The sequence below is a fragment of the Nelumbo nucifera genome, chromosome 6 (genome assembly GCF_055504915.1).
Source record: "Nelumbo nucifera cultivar China Antique chromosome 6, China Antique-T2T, whole genome shotgun sequence".
Lineage (NCBI taxonomy): Eukaryota > Viridiplantae > Streptophyta > Magnoliopsida > Proteales > Nelumbonaceae > Nelumbo > Nelumbo nucifera.
This window is the reverse complement of record NC_142654.1, coordinates 13230657-13256924: the sequence shown is the minus strand read 5'-3', so window position 1 is coordinate 13256924 and position 26268 is coordinate 13230657. Positions and strand designations below refer to the sequence as shown.

Genomic DNA, 26268 nt, shown 5'->3' with positions numbered 1-26268 from the left:
TTCAAATTCATAATTGCTACTAAGGCTCAGTTTGGAAAGAGTACAAATACAAATATGTACAGTACAAATACATACAAAATAATATAAAATGTAAAACTGATTATTTTGTATGTATTTGTACTATACATTCCAAACTGAGCCTAAAAAGCAAATTGCGGAGAGTAAAAATCACACAGATTTTAACTTTAATTTAACCTTAATCCATGGTTCACAACTTTACATTTTTTAATATGCATATGAAAGTTTTGTGTTGAGCAAAAACTTTCTTTCGGAACCATTCTTTAATTCAATTGTATGAATTTTAAATTTAATATTTTAAGAATAAAACTTTTTTGATAGTTATTAGTAAAATTTATATTCATCTATCTTAAATAGTTGTTTCTTCTTCCTGTGTATCCATGCATATTCAAATCTTTTCATCGTATCCAAAATGTATCCAGATGCATATCCTGAAATTACCTTGTCTATATGCTTTGCAATACCGATATTTTGAACCTCAGCCATTGCTAATATTTATCTTACAGCATAATAGAGAGATCTACCATTGATATTAAAAATAATGGTTCACCTATTAAATGCTACCAGTATAACTAAAAGATCCTTCTTAACAGGAAAAATATACAGAGATGGCCAAAACATCATGTGCAGATCTCTGCTGGGGATCAATGAAGTGACCGATAAGACCTCATTTTTTAAGATGAAAATGCAACTTAGACCATTTTTGATGCAGGTTAGGCTTTATCAGATCACCTTAAACTGTACATGTAAGCAGATGAAAACCTTCTAAAGGAACAGAGTTTAACATCAATAACTTCATTCTTTGTCAGGACTACCATCTTCATCTTCATTGTCTTCTTCTTTGCCATTTTCCTTGCATTCTTCATTTCCATTTTGAGCCGCTGCTGCTTCTTCCATTTTCCTTTTCTTATTGGCTTCCTTTGCTTTTGCCGTTACAGCCTTCTTTCCAGCATTTTTTCGTCTAAAAACTGGAAAGAAATCAAGAATAATACCCAGATTAATCAAATTTTTCTCCAAAATGTAATCTTGGTATAACAAGTAGCATAAGAAAAAGGAGTAATACCAGCTAGAGTGAGAGAGAGAGAGAGAGCATTGACAGACAGCATGTTTTCATGTCTCAAAAGTCTGTTTATTGTTCTGAAGACACCCACTATGACAAAACAAGTATATACTGATATATACACATACATATGTAATCCAAGAAGAAAGAAGAAAAAAGGAGAAAAGAGAAGGAAGAAGAAGAGAATTGAAAAGGCCAAAAAATCAAGCTAGCAACGCCTCTATTTATACCTAGGGTGGCAGCTTTACAATAAAATAAAGATAAGAAAAGATAAAAAGCCTTTACAAGCTACGTACTAACAAAACTACAACATATATATGGGGAATATTAAGTTAATGTCCACCTGCAAGTAAACTATATTTTGTTTTACTAGAAGGAACACATTATTTTTTTCTGCTAACACCTGGTAAAATATGATTACTTGCAGCCTTGGAGGTGACAAAGTTATCATTAATAACAAGGTTCAAAACTTCGATACAGTACGCCCTGTATCAGGCATATTGTATCGTATCTCTTGAAGGCCAATGCGTCTGTTTTAAGGGGTTTAAGAAAACCTTTTATTTTATAATAAAATAACATATAAATGAGGCTCTTTCTCTGAAATTTTGAAAAATAAAAACTAAAACAAAATAAAAAGCACATCACATAGTCCAAAGTATCAATACACCCCTTCTGACATATCAGGGTGTATCGATATTCTGAACCTTGATTAATAAGAGCAAATGAAGGCCAACCACAATTGGGTAGCTTGAGTGGCAAACAAGGTTTGTGTTTCTTGTCTCTCTATAAATAGTTATGTTCTCTTTCCTTTTGAAGTTAATGAAGCTGGGTCTGTTTACAATTGTAAAGAGACTGGGCCGAATGGGCCCTAACAGCCTCTTGTGTGATATCCTTTTTTATCTTTTATTTTATGTTGATGGGCCTCACTTAATGGGCCTGTTATTTATTCTTGTTTTATTTTCTTTATGTAATTGCCAAGCTGGCCGCCCACTTAAGGGTATACTTGTCATCATTAATTTTTGGAGATTAATAAATAGGGTTAGGGTAGAAGGGTGGATTATTCGATTCCTTCTTCTCTTACCTCTTCTCTTCGACATACACAGCTCTTGCACTATTATTCAGCTCTGATTTGTTCTATTAATCAATGTTTTTAAATCTGATATTAGAGGACTGATTTACATCTTGGTATCAGAGCGGGTTCAATTCCTCTTTCTTCTTTTTCTTTGTTCCTATACACTCTAAAATCAAGAGAGTGTATGGAGAGATAGGTTCTCTATAGTATAGAGAATCACTTGCCTAATTGGTAGAAGGGTTTGGAGAATTTAGTTCTGGCCAGATTTTGCCAAGAAGTGATGTTGTTTTGCTGATGCCCAAAACCCTAGCCGACTAGAGATTTTCGAGTTACCAAGAAAGGTGAAGCTTGGGTGTGGCGCTTTGTGCTTAGAAGGTGTCTTGTGACTGCTAAATGAGGGTGGTTTAGGTTTGGAAGAGTTTGGGTTACTCTGGTAGGTGCGGCAGTGTCTTCTCTCTCCCGCCCATCTATTGGATGGAACAAAACCCTAGTTTTTCAAGCACCCAAGTTATGGTTTGACTTCAAGTAAGTTTACATAGTCAAAATTTTCTGTTCTTTGATTTTCGTTTGAGTAATAGAGACATACAGAAGTGAGTTCAAGCAGGTGCCAACTTCTGGACCTGCCCCAGTAGATTCTGTTTTGACGGGTGTTACCACAATTAAGCTAGATGGGACGAACTATCTTGCCTGGGCACAGTCTATAAAAATTTATGTTTGTAGTAGAGGAAAACTCGGGTATCTTACAGGCAGTAAGGTGAAACCCGAAGAAACAGATCCTGAATTTGAGAGATGGATGCAAGAGAACTATACCGTTATAGGATGATTAGTTAACTCTATGCAACCTCATATAAGCCAACACTATCTCTGGATGTCTATTGCTAAGGAGATATGGGACAGTGTAACTGAGACTTATTCACAGAAACAGAATGTAGCCCGAGCATATAAATTGAAAAGTGATGTGAAGAACCTGAGACAGGGGGAGAAGAGTGTAGCAATCTACTACTCTATGCTAAAATCCCTATGGCAGGAAATTGATGTTATGGAAACTGTGGTATGGGAGAGTAAAAAGGATGCTGAAATGTACAGAAAACTGGTAAAGAGAAATAGGGTGTTCGAGTTTCTCACTGGACTCAACCCTGAATTTGATATTATCAGACATAATATTTTGGCCAGAGATGAGGTTACTCTATCACAAGCATATGCCATGATAAGTAGTGAGGATAGTAGACGACAGGTTAAGTTGCAGAGTCCACCTACAGAACACCTTGCACATGCGGGAATGAAATCTAAGGGGCCTACTGAAAAAAGGGAGCAGGTGTGTGAATAATGCAAGAAACTACGACATACCAAGGATACCTGCTGGAAACTTCATCCTGTACTACTCCCTGAGAGGTTTAAGAACAACCCTAAGAATGGCAGTCAAGTGGGAAAACCCAAGACTGCTAATGCTGCTACAGTACCTGAAGGGGGAAGGAGAGTGAGGAAAAATCAACCATTGAGCAGTTGGCCACAATGAAATTAGACTTTGAGAAGTATCGGAGGCTCCTAAATCACTTGGAAGCTATAGTTTCTTCTGCCCACCCGTCCAACAGTGCATCCTCTTCATCGGCTTTTGCTCACTCAGGTACATATGCCTTAGCAAATCATGCTTCAGTCTCAGGTAATCATAAAATCCCTTGGATTATAGATTCCGGTGCATCAGACCATATGACCAGCCTATCTAACCTTTTTTGTTCATATCATCTCCTCTCTGGGAAAGAGAAAATATCCCTTGCCAATGGGTCACTTGCTCCTATCTCTGGTAAAGGAGATATAAAGACCTCTGACACCTTGTTCCTATCTTCTGTTCTCCATGTTCCTAAGCTTAACACAAACCTTTTATCTGTTAGTAGCTTAACAAAGTCCATGAACTGCAACATAACCTTCTTTCCCATTCATTGTGTTTTCCAGGACCTGTAGTCTCAAAGGACGATTGGGAGTGGCCATGAGGCGAACGGGATATACCTGCTGGACACACCAGATCAAGCCTTTGGTCCACCTCATGGAGTTGCTTTCGAGTCAGTTGTGTCAGAGTCTATTAACAAAATTTTGTTATGTCATTTTCGGTTCGGTCATTTGTCTTTTTCTGCTTTAAGTCATCTGTTCCCAGATATGTTTAAAGGAGTGTCCTTATCTAGTCTTCATTGTGAGTCATGTGAGCTAGCAAAGCATTATAGACATTCCTATTCAATTAGTAATAAAAGATCCCTTTCTCCTTTCCATATTGTTCACTCTGATGTGTGGGGGCCATATCACATGCCAACCATGGGGGGCTATAGGTATTTTATCCTTTTTATTGATGATTATTCTCGTTACACTTGAATTTATCTCATGAAATCCCGGGATGAAGTACCCACTATTGTGAAAAATTTTCATGAACTCATCCTCACCCAGTTTAATACTCGTATCAAAATATTCCGTTCTGACAATGCTAAGGAGTATTTTGAGAGAACCCTCTCCACCTACCTTGAAACCTTTGGGGTTATTCATCAAAGTTTTTGCTCCTACACCCCACAACAAAACGGGGTAGCGGAAAGAAAGAACAAACATGTGATACCCATGTCTGTACCGGAAGCATTATCTCAACCTGAATGGAGGGATGTTGTGATGACTGAACTTGAAGCATTACATAAGAACCATACCTGAGATATTGTGGACTTGCCAAAAGGGAAGGAACCAGTGGGGTGTAAATGGGTGTTTACCATTAAATATCACTCCGATGGCTCGGTTGAAAGGTATAAGGCTAGGTTGGTTGCCAAGGGTTACACCCAAATGTATGGCATTGACTATCTTGAGACATTTGCTCATGTGGCTAAGATGACTTCAATTAGGGTTTTACTTTCTCTAGCAGCTACTTTTGACTGGCCCCTACACCAGTTTGACGTTAGAAATGCCTTATTGAATGGAGACCTGCATGAAGAGGTATATATGTCTCTACCTCTGAGAGTGTATGGGAAAGAAATGAAAGGCAAGGTGTGTACACAAATCTATTTATGGTCTCAAACAATCTCCTCGGGCTTGGTTTGAGAGATTTTGGGCTGCTCTTGTCTCCTTTGACTACATTCAAACACAATCTGATCATACACTGTTCTTGAAGAGAAATGACTCTCTGGTGACCTTCTTGATTGTTTATGTTGATGACATTGTGGTCACGGGTAATGACATTGAAGAGGCCAATAAACTAAAAGGATTTCTCAACTCTGAATTTGAAATCAAAGATTTGGGAGATCTTCGATATTTCTTGGGCATTGAAGTTGCTCGGTCTAAGGATGGTATCTTTATATCTCAGCGCAAATATGTCCTTCATCTTCTTGCTGAAACTGGTAAACTTGGAGTTAAATCTATCTCCACTCCCATTGATCCTAATCATAAGCTTTCTGCCACAGATGGTGAACCTTGTCTGATAAGGGAGTGTTTCAGAGACTGCTTGGGAAGTTGTATCTTTGCATGACTCGGCTAGATATTTCCTATGCAGTAAGTGTTATTAGTCAGTTCATGCATTCGCCTAGAGATACTCATCTTGTTGCTGCAGAAAGGGTCCTGTGCTACTTGAAAGGTACTCCAAGGAAAGGTATTCTATTTGCTAAGCATGGTCACATGAAGCTGGAGGCCTTTACTGATGCAGATTGGGCAGGATGTGTGGATGACAGGAGGTCCACCTCTGGTTATTGTGCTCTGGTGGCTGGAAATATTGTGTTTTGGAGAAGTAAGAAACAATCAGTGGTTGCTAGATCCTCAGCTGAAGCAGAATACAGGGCTATAGCTCATGATGTATCAGAACTACTATGGCTACGATCTCTTCTAGAGGAATTGGGGGTGGACTACGAGAAACCAATGATGCTCTATTGTGACAATCAAGCTGCTATCAACATTGCACATAATCCTGTTCAACATGACAGAACTAAGCACATTGAGGTTGATAGGCATTTCATAAGGGAAAGAGTCTCTTCAGGGGAAGTTTGTTTGCCATTTATCACATCAGAAGAGCAACTGGCAGATATCTTGACCAAGGGAGTTTCAAAAGGGAAACTGACACACTATATAAGCAAGCTGGGCATGATTGACATCTATGCTCAGCTTGAGGGCCCTAATGAGAAGATTCATTTGGCAGCTTGGAACTCTATTTGTGGTTTCTAAGGACTGTGGTGGAGTTGGTGCTAGGAGTCTAAGGGGGGTGAATGATGCTTTGCCCTGTCAGTGGCTATGGAGGTTTGGTGAGTAGGACAAGCACTTGTGGTGACAAGTCATTGAGTGCAAGTATGGGAGCTCTCCATTGGGTTGGGTCACCCTTCCATCTCATCAATCCTGTGGTACTAGTGTGTGGAAAAGTACATTTGCTCGCCTTCCTCATTTTTAAAGGCATATTAAATTCGAAGTAGGGGGAGGGAAGTACGATCTTATTTGCCAAGGCCTTGCTGACATTGTTCTCTATTGCCTCTAATAGAGATGGTGTTGTGAGAGAGTTCATGAGGTTGTGAATGGTCAACTAATATGGGTGCCCAGATCCTAGAGGAATTTAAACAACTGGAAGATGGATGTACTTCAAAATCTGTTGGGTAAACTGCAGGAGGCACAAATTAATCCTAGTTCTAGGTTAGAATGTTAACATGTGAAAAAATGGAAAATTCACCACCAAGTCTTGCTATGCAGCATTGACTGGGCAAGAGTTTAAGTGGATTCGTCTTGGATTTGGAAGGCTCAAGTTCCTTCAAAAATCATATTTTTCTTATGGCTAGCAACAAAAGGAAAAGTTCAAATTGTGGATGTTTTGCTGCAACAAGGTTTGAGCTTTGATGACATTTGCAGCCTGTGTGGTTCAGCACCTGAACCACTATCCGTTGGTTCAGCACCTGTGTGGTTCAGCCTGTGGTTCAAAAATCATCTGTTAATACACTATCCGTTCACCTATCAGATGGTGTCATTTCTTTAGGCTGTTTCACATCCAGTGGGTCTTACCCTTATTAGTAGCTGACCTGTTATCTTCTTGAAAGAATGGCTCCTTCTCAGCTAAAGGATGATTCCTTTGGAGCTGTCTGTCCTTAGCAATATGTTCGGCAATATGGAAAGAATGGAACCATAGAATCTTTGAATCTTTTTTTGTGGAGAGGACTATTCAGAGCTGGGTTGGTTGCTTGAATCTTTTTGTGGGAGGTACCAGCTAGTTCATTCTCTGATAATTGGATATCTATTATTTTTTGAACATTTTATACAGTTCTACAACTCATAATATTGCTTCCTCCCCCATAAGGATGAGGCGGCTTCATCCTCCTAAACAACTGAAGATCTAGCAGCCACAAGTTCCAGAGGTAAAACAAAGACAAAGAAATTGGTGCTGCCTTGGTAGTATGACAAGTAGAAGATCACGAAAGTTAGGAAGAAGATGAGGGCTCCCCGCTGGAGGTACAAATATACTTGCTGATTTCCAGATATTGTAAGTGTTGCTTATTGAGGTCAGATGATGCGGAATGTACATCATACCTTTGATTTGGTGCCAGGAGTGGCATTGCCAAATTACCTGCTTTTGTCCCTTTTTGATCTCTTTCTGAAACTTTTAGGAACTGTCCTTTACAATGCTTATCATTGTTGTCATTCACTGCAGTATGTTATTCACCCAATGTCATCCTACAATTTTGTCACCTTATAACAGAACTTGCATATGACAGCATTGTGACCTTAAATTGCAGTATTTAAAACTGGATCTCTTGGTCTGTTCTTGAGAAAGCTATTTCCCCTCAAGGAATTCCAAGTCTTGTTATGTTGCTTGCAATGAAGTTAAAGGAACAAGTGATATACTAAAAGGATATGCCCCTAGGAGACAATCCGAGGGAAAGCAGGTTTTGGAATCCAATAGTAGAGAACTGTTCTAAGAGATTGGGAGCATGGAAGAGGAATTATATTTATTTTGGGGGTAGAATTACCTTAATAAAATCCACCTTAGCAAACTTGCCAATTTATTACTTGTCAATCTTTAAAATGCTGTAGAGGGATGTCCAAAAATTAGAAAAACTAATGAGATACTTCTTGTCGGAGCCTGGTGAATGAAGGATCACTTGATTAAATGGGAGTTAGTGTGCAAAAGCAAAGAGCAGGGGGGGCTTAGGGATTGGTAATTTAGGGAAGAAGAATTTATCCCTACTAGGTAAATGGCTCTAGAGATAGCCTTTGGAAAGGGGGAGACTTTGGCAAGAAGTTATTGGTAGTATTCATGGAAGTGCAAGCAGTGGCTAGGACATTGGGATCTCTTCGAGGCTACTTTGGCTTCTACATGGAAGTCAATTTGTGGAGTGCTTCCTTAGTTTCTAAGCCTTATTAGGTATAATGTCTACTCTAGAGACAAAGTTCTCTGTTGGGAGGGAGGGCCTTTGGATAGGCAACTCAACCCTTAAAGATCTCTTTGTTCAAAAAGAACTTGTCCACCGGTTTGTGTCCTCGTCGTCATTGATTGGAGTCAGTTGGAACTTGGGTTTAAGGAGAGATTTGAGAGACCATGAGCTTGGTAGTGCAATTCGCTCCTACAACTCCTTAATTTTGTCTTTCTGGACTTTTCTAAACTAGATAGCTGGGTTTAGATTCCACACCCTAAGGAAGTTTTTCTTTGTGCCTCTTTTTTCTTCTCCATGTGCTCTTCCCCTACCTCTCGGCCCTATCCTGTGAAGGAAATTTGGCCCAAATCCATTCCTCCCACGAAAGGGGCTTTGTGCTAAGAAGTCTTTCATGGAAAAATAAACAATTTGGATGTCCTATAGTAAAAAAGGCCTAACTTGTGTATTTCTCCACATTGATGTATCCTTTGCAAAGCAAATGGAGAATGCTGTTAGATATTCTAATCCCATGCCCCTTTGTTGTAGGTATATGGGAAAAGATTTTTGGTCTTTTTGGTATTAGGTGGAGTGTGCCCCTTCAGGTGGATAATCATTTTGACCCTATGACCTTCAGTTGGCCAAAGAAAAGAGGTAGATTTATGTAGAATGTGCTTGGGCTGCATTGATTTGGACAGCTTGGGAGGAAAGGAACAACAGAATTTTCAATGGTATAGAAAGAAATGAGGTGGCTGTGTGGGAATGTGTTTTAAGTAGAGCCATTCATTGGAATAAATCATTAGACCTTTTCTCAGACTTCTCCTTTGATGATATTTGGCAAAATTAGGAAGCAATAGCAAGAAGTTCTGTTAGGAAGGATAAACTGGTTGTAGCCTAGACTCCTTTGGGAGAAGGTTTTGTTAAACTAAGTTTTGATGGCAGCTGTCTTGGAAATGCAGGGCTGGCTGACATTGGAGGAGTATTTAGAAATTCTGATGGACACATTTTTGCTGTACTTTAAGGCCCTGTTTGAGGGGGTTCGGTTTATGTTGAATTCAAAGCAGTATTGCAAGGACTACAAATTGCCAAAGACTTCAACTATGATAGATTGGTAATTGAAGGTTACTTCAAATTGGTACTAGGGTGGCTGCGGGAACCAGAAAAAGTGGTTTGGAGATACGGGGGTTTTATGAAAAGACTTAAATGGCTAATTAGAGATATGGTAACCATTATTCAATGGGAAAGGTGATCAGCAAATGGATTAGCTGTGCTTTTTTTTTTTTTTTTTGCAGAACAGGGGGTGCATAAGTTAGTGGCTCAATTTTAATTCAGTTCATGTAAAGGGGGCTGCATCTCATGCCTCTGTTTAAATGCTGTCATTGTAACACCTTTCAAAATGCTACATAACTAATTTGCATGTTGTGCCACTTCTAAGTTTTTTAAACAAAGTAGTTAGTAAGTTTGCTTAAACATGGTTCTAGAATGCTACATTTGAAAGTGATAACAAAGGAATTTATTTGTTCAGAAAATACAAGTAATATAGTATACAGCTTAAATATGATAAAAATCAGAAAGGAATAATGGCATGAACCAAAAGGATGGTCAGGATAAAGAAATTTACAAACCATCCAAAGAGGCTTGCAGTGGTCCAATGAACTCAGGAAATTCAATTTCTTCAAGGGCTTTGAAAACATCATCAGCATTGATTGTTTGTCTCTTTGATTCTCTACATATGTCATTTGCACTGCAAGGGAACATTATTCAATGGAAGTTAGCATTATTGCAAACTAAAGAGAGGAAATCAGTTAAATATTAAGAACTAACTAATTTAACAATAAGAGAAGTTGCAAAAGAAAAAAAAAATAAATGAAAGGAAATAGTATAAGAAGAAAGAATGGCTTCAAGTCTCCACATTTTCATATGCAAATGGCATTGCCAAACATATTATGGATATGCCCAGAAACATTTATGGGTCACACATATAAGATTTTCAAGTTTCAAAATCAACCCACTAGATGGACATAGCCACCATCCTTCTCCAAGGGAATTGCCCAAAACCTTTTTCCCTAATATCCTTTTCTTCTTAATATTGTATGAAATAATGTAATAGGTTAGTTGTAAGCTTCATCCAATGGGTTTTCTTTTAAGCTAGGACTGACAAATGCACAAAAGAGACACACTGCTATTTTTTATCTTTTTTCTATTATTAACAATGAAAATAGAAAATTTATTAACAATGAAGAAGAAACTCCTCCATTCAGGAAAGGTTCAAATACAGGGAACCATATACAGCATATAACCAATGCAAACTAAGTTCAAGTCACAAGTAAAACAGGAGTGTGTGTGTGTGTGTGTGTGTGTGAGAGAGAGAGAGAGAGAGATTAGCCCCTTTTTGCATCCCTGGACCTAGAGCCCCCGCCAGTAATTCCACCCTCCCAATTGCTTCTCTTGCAAACAAATTAATACTCTTATCCTATCCAGGTATCCACCTGATTGAGTTGTTCAAACTAGATGCATACTTTCGCCTCTCTATTTTTTTTTTTATGATCAGTAAAAACTTTCGCCTCATTAAATAGGAACATGAGAGTGAAAGACCCAATGGACAGACCAGCTGTTGACCATGTAAAAGCACAAGAAGCCCCAGCCCTACGTGATTTGTCCTCCCCAACTGGAGTTGAGATTCTCAAGATGACACTTTTGATACCATCTTTGAATAGACTGATGGATTTCATCTAAGTTAACCCACACTTAACTAGAGGCCTATGGCTTTTAAAGATTCTAATCATACTATAACAGACCATAAATTATCCTTCTTATACAGTTATATACAGAATTTACAAGCAAACGTATTAAAATTTCGTAGTCCACTACACAAACGGAAAAGGGGAAATTAGCTATAGGATGGGTGGAGTACCATGTTTGATAAAATTCTCAAATAAAAACCAAGAAAAGAATTCAACCACCAATTACAAAGTCTTCCTTAGCATTCAAATATTGAAACATTACAACAAGACAGGTACCTTTCATATAAGTTCAGTCGGAAGGATAAACCAGAAATAATAATACCATAAAAATAAATACTTCACATCTTTAAATCGAACCCATTAGGAATCAGCCCAAACAAAAAACAAAAAGCATGACATATGCTAACGATTTCCCAAATAACAGTCACAAATCCATCCCCAATAACGAAAACTGCTCCTAATAATCTGAAATAAAGATACAATTGAAAATTGACACAAATGAAATGCCGCCCGAAATAAACGCTAATTCAGGAAACCCTAAAAAATTCAGGAAAAGACAATTTCCCCGACATATATATATATATATATATATATATATATATATATATATATATTTTCACGAGCGTTGATGTTAACTGGAACCCCAGCTCAGAAGTAATCGCAGTGAAAGAGTGAGAGGGGGAAAAGATTTGAAATAAAATATTACGTAGCAGAGAGGTAGTGAATGAAGATCCTGGCGCTCTCGGAGAAAGCGAGGAGAGCATCCTTGTGGACATTGATTTCGTCTTGATCGGAAGAACGAGAGAGTTTATCCTTCACAACTCTGCGCACGATAGCCTTCGGCAGCTCTTCGACCTCTGATGCAGCTTTCGCCATCTTTTGCTCTCTGCTCCAATAAACACCAAAATCAAATGCTCTTTCCTTCCTTCAAGAATCAAGACCTAAACTAAACTGCTGCCTAGCGCCAGTGCTGTGCCTGCTGGATGGAGTGTTTTCCCGCTCAATTTTGGGCTTTCCCTGAGTTCACTTTTGTTGTTTCAGGCTTTCAGCGCAGCGCTACATTTCTGCCCTGCCCGGAAATTTCGGGCATGGGCCTAGGTGGGCTAGTAATCCAAAAACATCTTCATGTCGTTTTCCACGTGGCAATTTTGCAATTGATAAACTCATGCCACCACCTGGCATATAGAGAAAGTAAATGGTTAGAGCTACAATACACTTCTAGTTTTTGTTTTAGGAAATTAGAGTTCTCAACTTCTCAATGCTAAGATGTTCTTTTAGTTAATTAATTAATAATTAGTGTCTGCAGTCTGCAGTAAGTTATGTAATAAACATTCTACTGAGTAACCATTCTGCCAAACATAGTCATCTTTTTGATGGTTAAGATTGCAAATTCCTTCTATTGTTTTTCATTCTTTTCATGAAGTAAGTAGTTTCAAGGGTTGAGGCGGAGTGCACATGAGGCCCATTGTACATACAAAAATACTTATATACGTAAATGCAAGATTATATGATATTTATACATATAAAATGTTAAGTTGGATTCAGATTGACAAGGCCTCAATCTCAACCGAACCTGACTTTTCAAGCAGGGTTGAAGTTGGGTTTAGGGTAACCCGGCCCAAGTTGTAGCCCTAGGCCCTAGCTTCCACATTGAGAAATGATACACGTTGAGAAATGCACACTAAAAGATTCAGTAAATAGGGTTGTTGAGTGTTCCAGGGCTAGAGAACTACAAGATATGTGGTCATAAAACCAAAACCGTGCCTCGTAATATCAATAACACCACAAAAAATTGAAAACCGACCCCCATCCAAAAACCTCCTTTGAGCAGCTATCAAGCGCCATCTTAACAAAATTCAAAAACATTTGAGCCACAATATCACTTTTCCGTTACTGAAGATGGAAAGAAGCATATCTCTTTGGAATACGTGGATTGTGGCTTGTGGGCTGAAATTGATTTTACTTTCAACTTAAGCCACTAAAACCATTTCTGATCGAAACACGGCCTAACAATTTCAAACTCTTTACCTTTAAAATGCCTCAAAAATTTCTCCTCCAATCATTCAATAAATTAATTCTAAAACAAAGAACAATATAACATCATAAGGTATATAATCCTGTAAAACCCATTCACTTCGTCCCTTCAATAGAAACCCTGAGCTCCTGCCACCATTAAGATCTTTTATAATATCTACTTTGTTTTTTGTGATCTCATGTTTCTCATCTTTTACCCACCTACATTAAATGAGCCTTTTGCCCTAAAGATTATGCTGCATTTGGCATTCTTATTTTAACAGTAAAAAGGAGGTAAGTCCTTAAAATAAGGAATGCCAAATGCAGCATTAGTCATGGGGACATACATAACTCACTTGGTGGGTATTTTTCTTTTTATTTTTTAATCCAAAATTACATGAAAGCAGCTATACCTGAAAATGTAGAGTTTTTCAGTTTCGCAACCTTAAGTAAGAAAGTGTTACACCACCAAAAAAAAAATATGTTCTGCTCATGCAAGAAATTAAAAAAAAAAACAGAAAGCCAAGTTAATTTTTTGCATCCTCTTCCTTCATCTTCTTTTCCCACCTGCGCTTCTTGTAATCCAATAACATTTCTGGCATTTTCTTCATCAACTCAGCTGTATTTGCTCTCTTTTCTGCAGATACTCTGTCACACTTATGCCCTTTCCTCTTGTTCCTCATCTCTTTCCTCTCTGGGTCATATGGCCAATCCTCTCCGGCTAGGAGGACTTCTTTGCGGAGACGTGCCCTACGGCGAGCACTAATACCAAGCGGCTTCCATGCCCCCAACTCCCAGTAACCCCAAACACCCTTAGAGAGTTCATCTTTGTATTTTGCCAACTTTTCTCGCCATGGGTATTGATACTCACTTACCATCTTCACCACAGATTTTGCTGATTTGCCTGCCATCACCTTACCCGTAAACCTGAAGATTCTACATCGGTCCATAAATGAGAGAGAGAGAGTAAATAACCTTTATTGTCAAAGGATAAATCAAAACTATAATAGCCGAGAACATAGAAAATAATGAATTCAATTCACCAAAGGTTAAACTATAAGAAATAATCACAAGGGTAGATGAGAAGAATTGACATCAGAAAACTAGGCATTTCATATTATTATGATCAGATCAGAAGAAGCAAGTTAAATAAATTATAATAATGTAACTCGACACTCATTTAAATCATCAATCCCAACTCATATTTGTTTCATGCGTCTTTGGGGCTCCTCAGAGGTTTGGTCCATTTTCTAAAGAGCTCTGGATGGATTCAGTGGGATATACACTTTCATCAGAGTCAGATGATAAAAGGAAGTTGCTTGATCAAGTAAACAAAAGAAATTTCTTGAACCAAGGAGCAGCAAAGCTTTCAAGGTTTTTTTTTGTTATTTTGTTTTTTTTTTTTTTTTTTTTTTGAGAAAGAAGAACAAAACCACAAAAGTTAAGTCTGCATAACCAGGAGTTGTACAGTACCCAAGTCAATCTGTACATCTTCTATTCTGTCTATTCTGTGTGAAGAGGCAGAGTCAAAAAAAAAAAAAAAAGAAAACAGCTAAATGGCCTGCTCCTGAAAAGTTTGTATTCCTACCCAAGAATACAACCTACCCCAAAAACCTTCTGGCAAGATTTCTTCAGTATTAAATTATTTTCAAACAATCTCTTTTTCTTTCCACCCAAAGTGTCCAAACTACTAAGGCTGGTCCTACCCCTCAAACAAACCTTGCCTTCTTTTGATAGACTATTCAGCTACCAACCCCATAACAATGCCATCAAACTTTCTGGACTAGGCCAAGTTTGGGTGAGGAAACAAATCTATTAAAAGAATGGGGTCAAGTAAAAAATGTTGATAAAATCTATTAATGCATATCTGACTGATCTTTTACTGTACTGTATTTACTTAACTAATATTTTTCTTGCCTGGTTCTTTGTTTTTTGTTCCAACTTCCAACTTGTATATATGTTAGTTGTAAACAGATTTACTAACTATGGTTAGGTTTGGATTACAATGTGTTGCACTTTACCTACAGTATTCACATCCTCAGCTACCACTCTACTGTAACTGTTCTTATCTGCTACATGAAAATGAAAGAACTATAGTGACTTTATTGTAACATGCGCGTATAGGTAGTAATAATAACCTTAGTATTGATCTGGGATGATACCCATCCCGTTTCTCTCCTTAAGAGGTCCATATGGCTCTGTTTATTCTCCTCAAAGTCAGTGGTGAAGCTAGCTTATGCTCAGTAAACTAGCAGGTTTTTTTGTCTTTCATTATGAGTACTAGAATGGGAATGGCTATGGCCATGGCTGTGGATATTGCAAATCAATGTTCATAGCATCAATGGCACCAATGCATGGCCTTGTTTATAGAATATCATGATATATAATCTTTTTTTATAATAAGCAACGGAACTTTATTCAATCAAGGCAACAAAACCATCTCACAAAACACAAAAACAACCCATTTTCAAACCACAACAACCATAAGATAGATGTTTTGCGGAAACACTTAAAGACTTTCCTCCTGCCGTTTTAGGCTTGCTTTCTATAGATCCTACAGATCGTGGAACTGCAGCTTCTGCTCTCAAGAGTGAGGTATGAGGTTCTTCAGAATGTGGGCCTACAAAGTAGAAGTCAATCTATGCTTTTACCAAGGTTCTAAATATCGACACGAGCCAATACGCCGGTAGGGCTTATTGGCCTGTGTCTTTTTTTTTTTTTTTGGATCAATTGCTTATTGGCCCGTGTCAGTGCTTTTTTTTATGTTTCACTTATTTTTTATTTTTTTTTTCGAAATTGGTTCAGAGGGGCCGGTTTAAGGCCCGGCTACCCTCTGAACCAGTGGCTGACCCAATACAACCCCTGTAGGGGCGTATCGGGAAGCCACTGGCATGATACGTATCGGCCGATACGGGCTGATATGTGTCGATACTTTGAACCTTGGCTTTTACCCGCATCATGTTTTTCAGTTTTTTTCATTTGGTTTATTCTTTTAATTGTTGAGGTTTATTGATCTTCACCTATTAAGATAAGATAGGAAAGAATCATAACAGATAAGTTCATGCCAAAATAATAAAGCAATAGGCAGGTAATGCATTTCTCCTGAGCAGCAGGGGTGTTATTTTTGGACTGTAGGTAACCACAACTTGTTATTAGACTAACAAATACAGTTCAAGCAAGAGGACAGGCAACAGTTTTTAAGTTAAAAGGATTGAATCCCATTCTATTACCAGAACAGAACATTGCAGTTCACATCCTGAATCAAATCCCTCCTCAACTTATTTAGTGTAGGATAACATTTGACAAAAGCAAAGGACATCTTGAAGCAGTGAAAAGATGTAATACTTCCAACAATATTTTAATTGATAAAGCGATGATTAAAAAGACAGATTTGGAATGACACCATCAACCTTGTCCACATGGTAAACTAATAAAAGGACCATTATCCAATGGTGGTCCCAACTATCCAGAATGTTGGGAGGGGTGTAATGGATATGAACCTAACCTTTTGGCATTTTGTGCAGTTTGCACAAAGTGGTCATTCCCAGACTTGAACTCATTCTTTCATACTCATCGGCCCAAGATTTTACCATTGCACAAAACAATGGTCCCTTTGTCAAATGGATTAAAAGGACCTGCAGGAATTTCCACCAAATGACCTTTGATGGTTAGACATTCACATTCCTTACTTCTAAGCAGAGAATAGAGAAACCATACCACAAAGAACCACCAAACCAAGTTATATCAAGTGGTTTACCAGGAGAGATATCATTTAGCTTGGGAGAGGGATAGCTGGAAGCAATGGTCAGCCCCACTGAAATTGGTAATTTGGTACTTGATGACCTTTATCTTGTTTAACCTTCCTATTTTGGTAATTGGTTCTGATATTGTCACCTCTGCAATGTGGAATTTTGTGTGTGAATTAATTATAAAGTGATAGACCTTTCTTCTATTTGTCTCTTTATATTTTTTTCCTGAGTGGAAATAGAGAAGAAAAACAGAATCCTTTGGGTATCCTCAAGCAAGGTTCAAAGTATTGACACATATCGGCCCATATCAACTGATACGTATCGTTCCGGGACCTCTCCGATATGCCCCTACAGTGCGTGTATTGGGGGTCTGACCGGTTCAGGGGGGTGGAGGAGCCCTAAACTGGCCACCCTGAACCCGTTTTGAAAAAAAGTTAAAAAAAAAAGTATCAATATCGCCCAATACGCCCCTATCGGCGTATCGGGCGTATTGATATTTTGAACCTTGTCCTCAAGAACCATGTCTATATTATGTGTGTATATATGTGTTTCATACTGGACATGGCTACATATCAAACTAAGGTATACTTAAAATAAAAAATATATCAGAATAAAATGATAATGATATTAAAATAAGAAAACATAAAATTCTGAAGCATTAGCCATATCCCTACTCCTTGAGATTTGGATGTGAAACTTTCACTTCGTGGACTGATGGAAATCAAAGCAAAGTAAAGCATACAACAAACAATTCAGATATCCTACCCACATGCTGTACATTGGGAACATCTCCCCATGGATAGTAACATGCAGATACGGGAGATGTTCTCAATGTACAGCTGAGGCGTGGGTAGGTGTGGGTAGGGGTTCTTGTGGGTAGGAGATCAGAATTGTATAACAAATGGCACCTAACAGTGAAACGACAGTGATGGAATCATTGAAGAAGAATTCTATGAATTTCCAACAACCTTTCGCTTGAGAATTTGGAAGGTAATTGAAAATAAACTGACAGTGTGTATATAAACTTAACAGACAATTCTAGAACAATCAACGATACATATGGGCACTTTTAGGGATCTCCAAAGGAACAATCAGCGATAACAGAGTAAGGCATTATATATTCCACTTTGCAGTAAACGATCAAATTCAAGAATAAAAGGGTTTTGGCTCCAGATCGATGCTACTTAGGTTGCATGGACGAGACTCTATATTCCAAACAAACTACAAGACTCTAAACAAAATTCAAATCATACCTTGATTAGTGCTATGTTAATAGTTACAGGAATGTGACTCTGCAATCAAAAATGGTGCCTCGGTGGTCTGGTCAGCTAAAGCGGAAAACATGGGAGTAAGGAAAAAAGTAAGAGAGAGAGAGAGAGAGAAATAGAGGAAGAATAAGAAGATGAAATGGGAGAGAAAAACCGGAGTGAAGGACTTACCTCGCCGGAATACGGTTCAGTTCGGTTCTTCAGAATGCAGCCGGTGGAGGAGTGAGTGACGAGAGATTGTGGGAGGGAGGGTTGGAAAATTGGAATCGAGTAAGGAGAAGGATTTGTGAGGGGGTTGTTATTTGACCTTTCTTTTTTTTTTCTTTTTTTTTCTTTTTTTTTTGGGGGGGGGGGGTAAATTGCTGAAAGCTCACCTGAAATTTTAACCATTGCTAAAACCTTCCTGATTTTTTTTTTAGCAATATTTTAAAAACCGATCCGGAGGCCGAACCATTTTTGCCTCCGAGTCGTAGGTCACCGGTTTGACTAGACAGTCAAACAGTTCAAACCGTGCCATGTCATCATATATATGTGTTAAGTATATATATTTACTTAATTAATTATATATATGTATATATGTACATATATGTATATAAATGTATATATTTTAAACATGTTATATATATTTTTATATTTAATTTATGTTTTTTAATTCAGTTTTTTATTCTTTTTATTTATAAAAAAGTATTTAAATTTGCATTGTAAGGACAAAAAGGGGGATTTGTGAAAATAGCGGGGCAAGGTGCTTATGGCTCCTTGGAACGCATAGATCTTAAAAAGTTACCCAAAATGAAAAAAAAAAACAATCGGACATCGAAGTGCAAAGTTATGGCATCCGAAAGTTTGCATACATTGAGTATGCAACTTGTGACCCCATGATCGAGTCGAATGGGTCATCGGTCGAACCAGCTGGGTCAAACTATTCTTAACCAAATCAATAGTTTTTTACCATCTGATGGGTCCTGACTAAATCAAACCCAAAATCCTAGCTGGGTGACGGTTCAAAGAGTCGATCGGCCAAATCAATGCATTGAAAACATTGATTTTTAGTGATACACACTCCACTAGTAACCAAGTTCGGATGTCCTTACAAATTGCTCCTCACAGCACGTCCTAGTTGTACATTGGGCATATCTCCCATGCTTGTATATTATTATTCATGGGAGATATTCTTAATACACAACTGATTTATGCTGTGAGATTGGTGTGAGGAGTGCTTTGTAAGGAGCATACACGAACTCCTAATAAACCCCCTCTCCCCAAAGTCTTTTTTTTAGGGTAATAAACGAGGATATCATTACAATAAAGAAAGAAGGCCCAAGGTCAATACATCAAAGTTACCAAGCGATGGCAAAAGCATGACGGGGATGGAGGAGCCATTCCCCTTTACAACACCTTTGAGAAGCAAGAAAATGAGCAATAAAAATCAACTCCCTTGTTAAATAACAAAGAATAACAACATAAAAAAAAAAGCTAAGTTCTACCTTGATATCTAACGAAAAAGACCTGATTTCCCACGGAGGAGAGGTTGAGTCACTTGTTAATCATGATCCAAAGTTAAATGGAATCTGTGTCTATGCTGGAGCAAACCAGCTAACTTAGCCACCCCTCATTAACCTCCTTCTAAGTTTGACAATTATAATCACTTATCCTGAACTTTCTAAGGGAGCGTTCTTTTTCAGGATTTTGAGAGGGGGGAAAGTTGGTCAATGGAATTTTGGTTTCCATTGACCAAGAATCCCATGTTATTTTCTTATATTTATGTGGGGATCAGGGAAAGTTTATTTTCCTGGGTATTACTTACCCATGATACCTATCTCCTAGGTGGGTAAATAACTTTCCCACTTGGGTGAAGGTTGTTAACACTTGAATGAGACAAAAATGCCCCTTTTAATAATAGATTTTTATGGCTAAAATGGTCATTGCCTTATTTACCTAGGAAATATAAGAACATGGGTAAATGCACTTACTCAAGTAAGTATTTCTTAGGAAAAATTTACCCAAGTAATTGCATTTACCCGAGTAAGTAACTTATCGAAAAGCGAACGGAGGCTAAAAGTAGATCCCTCTATTAGAATCCTCTAACAACAACTACTAAAAAAAAGTCTAAAATGGCCATGCAATTACTATGAGGTTGGTTTTTGCCAAAAAAAAAAAAAGGGTAAATCTCTTAAACTACCCCTATTGTTCACGAAATTGACAAACTATATCCTTATTGTTTAGATATTGTCTTACAGTACCCTGAAGTTTTCTGACAATTAACATTGCCATTGAGTGCTAATGGAAGAAAATGAAATATCGAATTTATCCTCCAATATTCCTCAAATTCCATCCCCTATTTCACTATCCGCATCTACTTTCTCTCCATTCTTAGACCTTCCCCTCCACCTTTGGTCTCTCTCTTCTTCTTTCTCCGTTCATAGACCTCCCCTCCGCCTCTGAAATAATTGTGGGGATGATGAAGCAGGGGCGATAGTGTAGCAACGACGGTGATGAAACAAGGGCGAGAGGGAATGGGGGAAAGAGAGATAATGAAGGGGAGGAAGAGAGAAAGAGAGGGAGGGAGCCCTTCGTCGGTGGCTGTCGTCGCCTGCGACGGTTGTGCCGAGAGGGAGAGAGAGAATGAAGGGCTTGTTGCAGGCACAACCGTCGTTCTCTCTCCCTCTCGGCACAATTGTTGCAGGCGACAACAGCCACTGACGAAGGGCTCCTTTCCTCTCTTTCTCTCTTCCTCCCCTTCGTTCTCTCTCTCTCTCTCTCCCCCCCCCCCCCCCTTATTCCCTCTCACCCCTGTTTCATCACCGCCACTGCTACAACGGTGGACCCCTCCACGCACTCAGATATAGATGGCCAAGTTTTCTTCTCTTTCTCCTTCTTCCTCTGCTTCTCCTTCCTCCATCTTCATCTCTGTTCATCGTCTTCTTGACGGTGAACAGAGAACTACCACTGGCATCATCATCTTTAGAGAATGTCCATCGTAGAGAGAGAGAGAGAGAGGCCAATTCTAGGTTGACGAGAAGGAAAGAGGGTTGACTCTAGCACCGACAACCGTGTGGCCATCGTTGCTTGTGACAACGATACCAAAATCATCGCCACCATTGCAACTTCCAACAACAGCGATAAACAATAAGGGTATGACGTCACATGTGAATGGAATGTGATGGAAAATTAACGGCAAGGGAGGTTTTAAACAATTGTTAGAAAACTTAAGAGTACCACAAGACAATATCTAAACAGTAAGGATACAGTTTGTCAATTTCGTGAACAGTAGAGGTAGTTTAAGAGATTTACCCAAAAAAATACAAACTTTACAAATAAAAAAATAAGAGTTTAAAGTTACAACTTTACCTTTGAGCAATCTATGTGAAGGAAAATTTGGGAAAGTAAAACAAATTTTGAAAAGAGATTGGAAGGATTTGGGATAGTGATTGATGTGAAAATAACATTTGAAAAATAAACATTTTGGTCAAAACTGACTGCATGCGAGGTGATTACAATTTGGACATTTCACGCCTCTTGTTAAAGAATTCTAACAAAGTAAATCTACTTGCAACTATATTAAAAAGTTTAAGGGAGGTGATTACAAATACCAAACTTCACGGGAGGTTTAAGATGACGTGAGAGAGAGAGAGGGAGATGCATACCAGTGTTGTAACAATTGTTAAGTCTTATTCTATATTCAGATGATGTGGCAAAATATGATTGACAAATTCATGGGCATCATGGACCAAACGGTCCACTTGTGGATTTGCTTACAACAAAAACTATCACAACATGATTTTAACATGAAATGTGTCTGCACATCTCACGACCCACCATATATGTGATGCGTGGACATAGATTAGGGCTTAGGGTTTAGGATTTACGATTTACACATGAAAATCAAGAGGTGGTAAGATGCTTTCACCCCGACCATGGTAGGAGCCAAGTATTGCCAGAGTTTGGTTGGGTTTAGGTTGAACCAAGGCCAAACCTAATTTATGGGCTATATCCCAATCTCAACGTAATTAGAACTCGATCTAAAACAAGAGGAAGGTCATCCAAATGTAGAAGGGCCAACTCCAGCCCAAAATAGTCGGATCTGAATTTGTGTTTTATAAGTTTGGAAACCAAGAACTTCTGAAGGCAATCAGACCAGTTGAAAATTTTTGTTTAGGGATACAATCAAATCGAGCTCTAATTGAATAGTTAGGGCTCGAGTTCAATTAGGCTCAATTCAAGTTCAATTTGAGTTGAGTTTGAATCTCGAGATAGGCTTGATTAGTTATTCAAATTTGAGCTTAGCCAATAAAAAGTTCAGCTCAAAAGCTTATAAGCTTGTTTCGATTAATACATACATACATACAATACAAAAATATATTTTATATTCTACATATAATATAAGAATATATTATATATCATAAAAACATATCATGTATATATTAATAAGATATAAAAATACACTCATTTCAAGCTTTTGAGCTAAACTTAAACTCATAAATTATTTAATGGAACTGAGCTTGAACTAGGAGATAGAGTTCAAATCAAACTCATACCTAAAGTCTAATAGTATTTTAGTTTAAATGAGCCAAAAAATGTAGAAGTTCAGCTCAACTTGGCTCGATTAAACCCCTTTTTTTTGCTTACCCAACTCAAGTGAGTATAGATATTTAATCAAGCTTTTGGAAGGAAGAGTTATAGAGTTATCTAATTGAGCCCAGATAGGCCCATTTGCACCCCACCATGACTAGGGGTGCAACTTGCATTAGACTGATCCTGAATTCCAACTATGTCTTGAACATTAAATTGGTTTTGGTGAAGGTCATAAACATTAAATTCGAATATATAATATTAATTTATATCTTTTTCTTGAACACGTGTATAAAACCAAGCGTATAACACATGTCCATACTCAGGTTATTTAAACAAGTTAACTAAAGCTTCTTAAGAGATTAAGAGATTAGGTTAAACAATTTTTAACGTGTTTGTCTCAATACATGTATAGGTGGAAAGAAGGTTGTCCGTCATTTTCAATACTTTGAATTCAAATAAAATCAACCGAAAAAGTAATTTTTTTAGGTGTTTATGAATCTTTCTACTTAACTAGTTATCATAGTTTCTTACATGGTTTTCAAAACCAGATCGGGCCGGATGGTTGGACCGAAAAAACCGGTAACCGTTCAGCCCCTGGGTCTGGTTACTATAAACTGTTACTTCTTAAATAACCGTTGAAAATGTCAAAAAACTGTTGACTCGGGCGGTCGAACCACTAAACCGTTCGACCTAGGTAGCGGTTCGCAAGTTGCGAAATTTATTTTCGTTGGATTAAAAACAAAAAAAAATGACATTCATGTCCCCAATTCCAGCCTTACGAGTAAACGGAAGTTCGTTTTTGTTCTAACACTTCCAACCTTCCTTCCTCTCAGACCTCATACTTTGACGGCGTGATCGATGACTTGCGACAGCCATGACCGACGTCGATCGACAGTGAATCACGATGACCGATGACTACGGCGGATTTCCTTCCTAAGAAAGGCTTCATCTATGGTGACCGACGACTATAGCCTTCCTTCCTCATAGAAGGGCTCCATCTACGACGATCGACAATTACATCCTTCCTTCCTCACAGAAGGGCTCTTCATCTATGGCGACTGACGACTACAACTTTCCTTCCTTACAAGGAGCAGCGATGATCGGTGGTGAACTTTGAATTTTTTTGCTTAATTAGTCTTGCTTAATTTTTATTGGAAAACTCAATATGATAAAAATTTAAATTGATCATATCATGTTAATTTATGTATTTTACTATGTGCACATGTGCATAATACTCCTCTTATAGTCTTGATAAAAACTACTATATAGTGCTGGCTGAATTTCACCCATAAACCATCACCATCATGGTTGATTTTCATATGCAGATTATTAGTATTGTTCTGTATTTATTTGAAATTTTCTGTTTTATTTTTTGTATTTTCTGCATTTATTTGCAATTTTCTATTTTATTCTGTAATTTCTGTATTTATTTGTACTTTTCTATGATTTTTCTATTTTTTATAATTTTATGTAGAATTTTTGTATTTTCTACACACGTATGAGTATGACTAAACACATCCTAATTTATCTTTGTTTTTGTCTATATTTTTTTGTGTTTTTTCTGTATTTTAAAATGTTTCTGTACATTTTTTGTATTTTCTATTTGTTATGTATTTTGTCATTTTTATATTTAGATAGTTTTATTTTTATTTCTTTGTGTTTTTTGTGTATTTTTTAGAAATTTTCCTTGAATTCTTATTAGACAAACAAGGACGTTGTATCAACCGCCCGTCTAGCTCAGTCGGTAGAGCGCAAGGCTCTTAACCTTGTGGTCGTGGGTTCGAGCCCCACGGTGGGCGTTAGTTTCACAGCGCCTATAGCTCAGTGGATAGAGTGTCTGTTTCCTAAGCAGAAAGTCGTAGGTTCGACCCCTACCTGGCGCGGTTTTTTTTTTTTTATTGTCTTAAACCAAAAATGGTCTGAACTAGACAAACCTTATTATATATGAAGTATGAACTAAGTTGGACCGGGGTCAATCCAAGTTGTACCAACCATACTAGGATGGCCCGGGTAGGAATGCAGATATGTGTGCAGCTTAGGTAGCCCAACTAGATGTGTTGAAAGTGAGGGTGGATTAGAGCCTAGCTATTTGAGCTTGGCTCCCAAGGTAGTATGAGGCTTGAGCTTGATTCGAGTCAAAAGCTCATAAGTTTGGGTTTGAGCTTGATTTGAAAAAATGTTTTATAAAAATAAAAAATTATATATAAAATATTTTTTATTTGACATTTAAAACATTAAGAATTATAATAATTAGTCACTATTATATATAAAACTAAAATTATTATTATTATTATTACTACATGTATGTATATAGCTATTCGAGCTTGGCTTGTGAGTTTTATTAGGCCTAAGCTTGACTAGATTAATAAATGAGCTTGTAAATTGGGCTCGAGCTCGGGGTCGAAGCTTGGTTGAAATCGAGCCGATCTCGAGTAGCTCGTGAAGAGCTTGGCTCGTGGCTACCCCTAGTTGAAAGTTCAACTCTCAACCTTAACACCATTTTCAACCTGATTTTCTTAATCCTAATTCAAGTATTCAACCCATAATCCATGATTGAGATTTGCATCTGTAGGGTTAGACTTGGATTGACCTTCAACCTGATGCAGCCCGCTTGAGCTGCACTAGCTAATGTATCATATCATGATAAGCTTACATCTAGAATTGTCCATAGGCCGAGTTTTAGGCTTGACTTTACACTATATTGGGCTTGGGTCCATTTTGGCAAAAGCCAGGCCTGAGCCCAGCCCATGAACAAGTCTATTTACATTTGTTTATTCCTACGGACCCCTAATTAAATACATTTGCCAATGATAGAATACAAAATAGTGATATTTTAAAAAATCAACCCGAAGGCCGAACCGTTTGTGCCTCTAGGTCACCAAGTCGAATGGTTGTGTGTGTATATTTATCAATAAATAATGAATAAATATATTTTAGATATGTTATATATTTTTTATATTTAATTTATGTTTTTTAAATTTTTTTTATTTATAAAAATATTAAAAATTGCAATTTGAGACCAAAAAAAGTTTTTTTTTTCTTGCGAAAATAGAGGGGCAAGGCGCCTATGGCTCCTTGAAACACATAGGTCTCAAAAAATTACTCAAAATTAAAAAAAAAAACACCACAATAAAACATTGGAGTGCAAAGTTATGGCCTCTAAAAATATTCATACATTGAGCATGCAACCCTCAACCCAGTGACCGGGTCAAATGAGTCAGCAGTCGAACTAGCCAACTCAAACAATTTTGATCAAGTCAATAATTTTTTACCATCCGACGAATTAACTGAACCGAACTTAGAATCCTAGCTAGGTAATGGTTCAAACAATTCGATCGCCGGGTCAAATACAAAATGAAAACATTGCAAAAATAGCATACCTCACGAGTCATGATATCTAAAATTTTAACAAAGGGCTGGTATCTTCCTGTTTA

The 26268-nt window shown here is 37.7% G+C and overlaps 2 protein-coding genes and 2 non-coding genes across 12 annotated transcripts; 2 read left to right on the top strand and 2 right to left on the bottom strand.

Moving 5' to 3' along the window:
• Window positions 1-587: 587 nt before the first annotated feature.
• Window positions 588-12324, bottom strand: NF-YB11 (nuclear factor Y, subunit B11). Its single transcript, XM_010246811.3, has 3 exons — window positions 11939-12324; window positions 10114-10232; window positions 588-986 (listed from the first exon to the last, which is right to left on the bottom strand). Exons 1-3 carry the CDS (start codon window positions 12106-12108, stop codon window positions 814-816), a joined length of 462 nt encoding a protein of 153 aa, XP_010245113.1. The 5' UTR covers window positions 12109-12324; the 3' UTR covers window positions 588-813.
• Window positions 12325-13653: 1329 nt separating this feature from the next.
• LOC104588712 (uncharacterized) lies at window positions 13654-18593 on the bottom strand. 9 transcript variants are annotated; one of them, XM_010246764.3, is made up of 4 exons: window positions 18434-18593; window positions 18248-18322; window positions 16751-16880; window positions 13654-14181 (listed from the first exon to the last, which is right to left on the bottom strand). In XM_010246764.3, exon 4 carries the CDS (start codon window positions 14154-14156, stop codon window positions 13773-13775), a length of 384 nt encoding a protein of 127 aa, XP_010245066.1. In that variant the 5' UTR covers window positions 14157-14181; window positions 16751-16880; window positions 18248-18322; window positions 18434-18593; the 3' UTR covers window positions 13654-13772. The 9 variants fall into 9 exon arrangements, with proteins under 9 accessions (XP_010245066.1, XP_088746300.1, XP_088746301.1 ...); XM_088890174.1 differs by having other exon boundaries at window positions 13654-14172; XM_088890175.1 differs by having other exon boundaries at window positions 18248-18314; window positions 18434-18584.
• A 5967-nt stretch (window positions 18594-24560) lies between these two features.
• On the top strand, window positions 24561-24633 carry TRNAK-CUU (transfer RNA lysine (anticodon CUU)). The gene has a single exon. It is a non-coding gene; the product is annotated as a tRNA-Lys (tRNA).
• Window positions 24634-24644: 11 nt separating this feature from the next.
• Window positions 24645-24717, top strand: TRNAR-CCU (transfer RNA arginine (anticodon CCU)). The gene has a single exon. It is a non-coding gene; the product is annotated as a tRNA-Arg (tRNA).
• Window positions 24718-26268: the final 1551 nt, after the last annotated feature.